Here is a 3797-nt window from a genome sequence, read left to right as displayed (position 1 = left end):
TATAAATACAACAGCAAACACACTCACCTCTCATTTCTTCTCTTTTTTCTTTCCTGCTGCAGCAACAGCAGCAGCAGCAGCAACAGCAGCAGCAGCAGCAGCAACAACAGCAGCAGCAGCTTTTTTTTTAAATGTGTCCTCTTCTTAACCTTATAAACTATCAAATTATAATTAATATTGCTGCTCTTATATATATATTATATTATATCTGTCTGTCTCTCTTCTTGCTGCCTCTCACTCTGTCTCTCTTTCTCTCTCTTTAACTTAATACAGCATATATCTCTTTCGTTATCTCTCAGTCTTTTGTTTTTATTGCTGTCTCTCTCTCTGTCTCCTTTGCCTCCTTCTCTCTGTCTTCTTCTCTTAGCAGCAGCAGCTGTTCGAGTTGGGGGCCCTTAGCGGGCTCGTTGCAGCAGCAGGAGCAGGAGAGGCAGCAGCAGCTGCTGCTGCTGCAGCAGCAGCTGCAGTTGCTGCCTCTCCTGCTCCTGCTGCTCTTCCTGCTGCTGCTGCTGCTGCTGCTCACCATGTGGTTTAGCAGCTTCTTTGGGGGCGGTGTCTCTCACCGCGCTCTTTGCTGCGGTGCTGCTGCTTGCTGGGTGCATGCAGCAGCAGCAGCAGCAGCAGCAAGAGAGCCGCTGCTGCCCCCCACATCATTCAGCAGCACACTGCAGCAGCGGCTGTATAGAAAATCTTTCGCAATTAAGCGACGTGCTGCTGCAGCACTGTTTCTTTATTTGCTGCTGCCTTTCTTCGCTCCTGAACCCCCCAAACTCTCACACGACCAAACTACCCAGCAGCAGCAGCAGCAGCAGCAGCAGCAGCAGGGGCAGCAGCAGCAGCAGCAGCAGCATCAGGCTGCGGGGTTGGCTTTAGGGCCTGACGGCGGCTGTAGTGATATCTCCGGGTGTACAGACAGCTGGTGCTGCAGCGAGCAGCAAATTGCCCCCACAAAGGAATGGCTGCCGCTGCATCTGCAGCAGCAGCAGCAGCAGCAGCAGCAGCAGTATGAGGACTCTGGGCATCTGCTGCTGCAGCAGCCCCGCAGCATCAACCGCACACGCAGACTGAAGCAAATAACAGCCGCTCCAGAGGCAGAGGGATGTGGTTTGCAAGTGCTGCAGAGCAGCAGCAACAGCAGCAGCAACAGCAGCAGCAGCAGCATGAACGACAACAGCAGCAGCAGCTGCAACAGTAGGAACAGCAGCAACAGCAGCAACGACACGAAGAGCCGCACCAACGGGCGTTACAGGCGGACGAAACACAGCCGGAGCAACAGCAACAGCAGCAGCAGCAGCAGCAGCAGCAGCAGCAGCAGCAGCTTCATGCATCGCTTCTGGTTGTTTATGCAGCGAGTGTCTCCTCTGTCTTTAAAAGGAGGCTGCCGCGCATTCTTTGTTTTGTCGCTGTTGTGTGTCTGCTTCTTAGCTTATTACTCATTTCTTGCTGCTGCTAGCAGAGGGTTTTGCTGCTCTGCTGCTGTTCCTGCTGCTGCACTGGTTTGCTGCATCATCTCTGCTGCAGACTACTCTTTGCTGCTGTTCGGAGACCCCCCAGCAGCAGCAGCAGCAGCAGCAGCAACAGCAGGTGGTGCATGGTGCTTCACCCGTCTCTCCCGGCCTCTGCTGCTTCTCGCGCTGCAGCACTCTGCAAGGAAGCTGCTCCTCAGCATTATTAAAACACTTCCGAAGGTATTGCTGCTGCTGCTGTTGCTGCTGCTGTTGCTGCTGCTGCTGTTGCTGTTGCTGCTGCTGCAGTTCTGCTGTAGCTGCTGCTGTTGCTGCTGCTGCTGTTTTGCTGTTGTTGTTTTTGAACTTCCAACTGTTTCCTGCATAATGACTCATACCCTTTCTGCTGCTGCTGCTGCTGCTGCTGCTGCTGCTGCTGCTGCTGCTGTTTGTGTAGGTGCGGGGTTTAGTATTAGGTTTGTTTGTGCTGGTGTTTCTGTTTGACTGGCTGGGGGTCATTTTGTTTGCGGGGACTGTCGGACACGATCAATTTAGCAGCTTTGAAAGAGGATGCGTCTCTTTGCTTCTCGTCGTCACAACTGTTCGCCTGCCCCAGGTACGTCTGCTGCTGCTGCTGCTGCTGCTGCTGCTGTTGCTGCTGCTGCTGGGGGTGCTGCTGCTGGGGGTGCTGCTGCTGCTGCTGGGGGTGCTGCTTCTGGGGTGCTGCTGCTGCTGCTGCTGGGGGTGCTGCTGCTGGGGATGCTGCTGCTGCTGCTGGGGGTGCTGCAGATGCTGGTGATGTTGCTGATGCTGCGACTGATGCTGCTGTGATTGGGACTGCGGGTGATTCTGTTTCTTACTGCTGCTTCTTGCTGCTGCGGACTGCAGCAACAGCAGCAGCAGCAGCAAGTGCAGCAGCAAGTGCAGCAGCAAGTGCAGCAGGTATTTGTGTTTGTGTTCAGGTGCTGCTGTGCGGATACACCGTACATGAGGCTGCGGTTTTGTTTGTTATTTTATTTTATTTAATTGCTGCTCTGCTGCTGGGTTTATTTGCTGCTGCATTCTTTTCTGCGTTCAGGCAGCAAGAGCAAAAGGTGAGGAGACAGCTGCAGCTGTCTTGACTAATATGTTTTAATATTATTATATTATTATAATATTATATATATATTATATTATATTATATTATCTGGTTGTTCGTCTTATGTCTGTCTTTTATTTATTTATTTAATTTATATATATTTTTTTTGTTTTACTTCGCTGTCTTTGTTTTATTTTTTTGCGTCTCTTCATCTGTCCCTCTTTTTATTTTGATCTGTCTCCTTTTGCCTTTCATCTCTCTTTTTATTTATTTTTTGTATACACCGCATCTGCGTTTGCCGCCAGATGTCCTGTTGCAGCAGCAGCAGCAGCTCTTGCTGCTGCTGCTGCTGCTGCTGCTGCTGTGCTGTTTGTTGTGCTTGTACTCGCTGTTGTTGCTTTTTTTAGCAGCAGCTGCTGCTTGTATTCTGTCCCTGCTTTAACAGCTATTGCTTCTGCTGCTGCTGCTGTTGCTGCTGCTGCTGCTGCTGCTGCACAGGATAAAGCGGAGTTGAGCGCGATTCGTATTGGGTATCTGCTGAATGCATTTGGTTGCTTGCAAGAAGCAGCAGGAGGGCGTTTGCTGCTGCAGCAGCCGCATGCATTTGTGCTGTTTTATGAAGCGTGTGGGGTCCTTCCGTCTGTCTCCTTTAAGCCTCTGACAGAAGAAGAGATGCATCTATTCGTTCAGCAGCAGCAGCAGCAGCAGCAACAGCAACAGCAGCAGCAACTGCTGCTGCAGCAGCAAGTCGCAGCCTTCGCTCCTGAACGAAGGTGTCTCGGTACTGCTGCACTCGTCAGCCCCACAGCAGCAGAAGATATTGAGTGGATCCCAGCCTGGGGATCGGGATCGGGATCGGGATCGGGATCGGGATCGGTTTTGAGTCGTTTCCGGGAGTGGGGTGGGGAGTGTGAGAGCAGCAACGAGGCTTCGCGTTTGCTGCTGCAGGGCGCTGCACCCCTCACCTCATCTGCTGCTGCTGCTGCTGCTGCAGCAGCAGCAGCAGCAGAAGAAGAAGAAGAATTCTTAGAAACCGTCTCCTTGCTGCAGGCTTGGGGGATTTCAAGGAGACAGCAGCAAGCTGCTGCTGCTGCACGCTCGCGCATGCAGATTAAAACAGAAGCTATTCAGGTGCTGCAGTGTCTTGGCCTTGCTGCTGCTGCTGCTGCTGCTGAACAAGAAGAAGAGCAAGCAGCAGCAGCAGCAACAACGGGAGCAGCAGGAGGCCGAGCAGAAGCCCTAGAAGCAGAAACAGGAGAAGCAGCAGCAGCGAC

At 52.3% G+C, this 3797-nt stretch overlaps 1 protein-coding gene across 1 annotated transcript in view; it reads left to right on the top strand.

Moving 5' to 3' along the window:
- Window positions 1–524: 524 nt before the first annotated feature.
- The window catches only part of EAH_00059640 (cation channel family domain-containing protein, putative), a gene marked incomplete at both ends in the record, with an annotated part of 3391 nt that continues 118 nt past the window's right edge, over window positions 525–3797 (top strand). Inside the window, 5 exons of the mRNA XM_013393546.1 lie at window positions 525–1352; window positions 1903–2061; window positions 2334–2407; window positions 2524–2539; window positions 3022–3797. The exon at window positions 3022–3797 is cut by the window's right edge and continues 118 nt beyond it. Of these exons, the coding sequence (XP_013249000.1) occupies window positions 525–1352; window positions 1903–2061; window positions 2334–2407; window positions 2524–2539; window positions 3022–3797 (1853 nt within the window). The remainder of the gene's footprint in view (window positions 1353–1902; window positions 2062–2333; window positions 2408–2523; window positions 2540–3021) is intronic.

Source organism: Eimeria acervulina, genomic scaffold (genome assembly GCF_000499425.1).
Source record: "Eimeria acervulina Houghton genomic scaffold, Eah_scaff1426, whole genome shotgun sequence".
Lineage (NCBI taxonomy): Eukaryota > Apicomplexa > Conoidasida > Eucoccidiorida > Eimeriidae > Eimeria > Eimeria acervulina.
The sequence above is the reverse complement of the archived record's forward strand: the minus strand, read 5'-3'. Positions and strand labels throughout refer to the sequence as shown.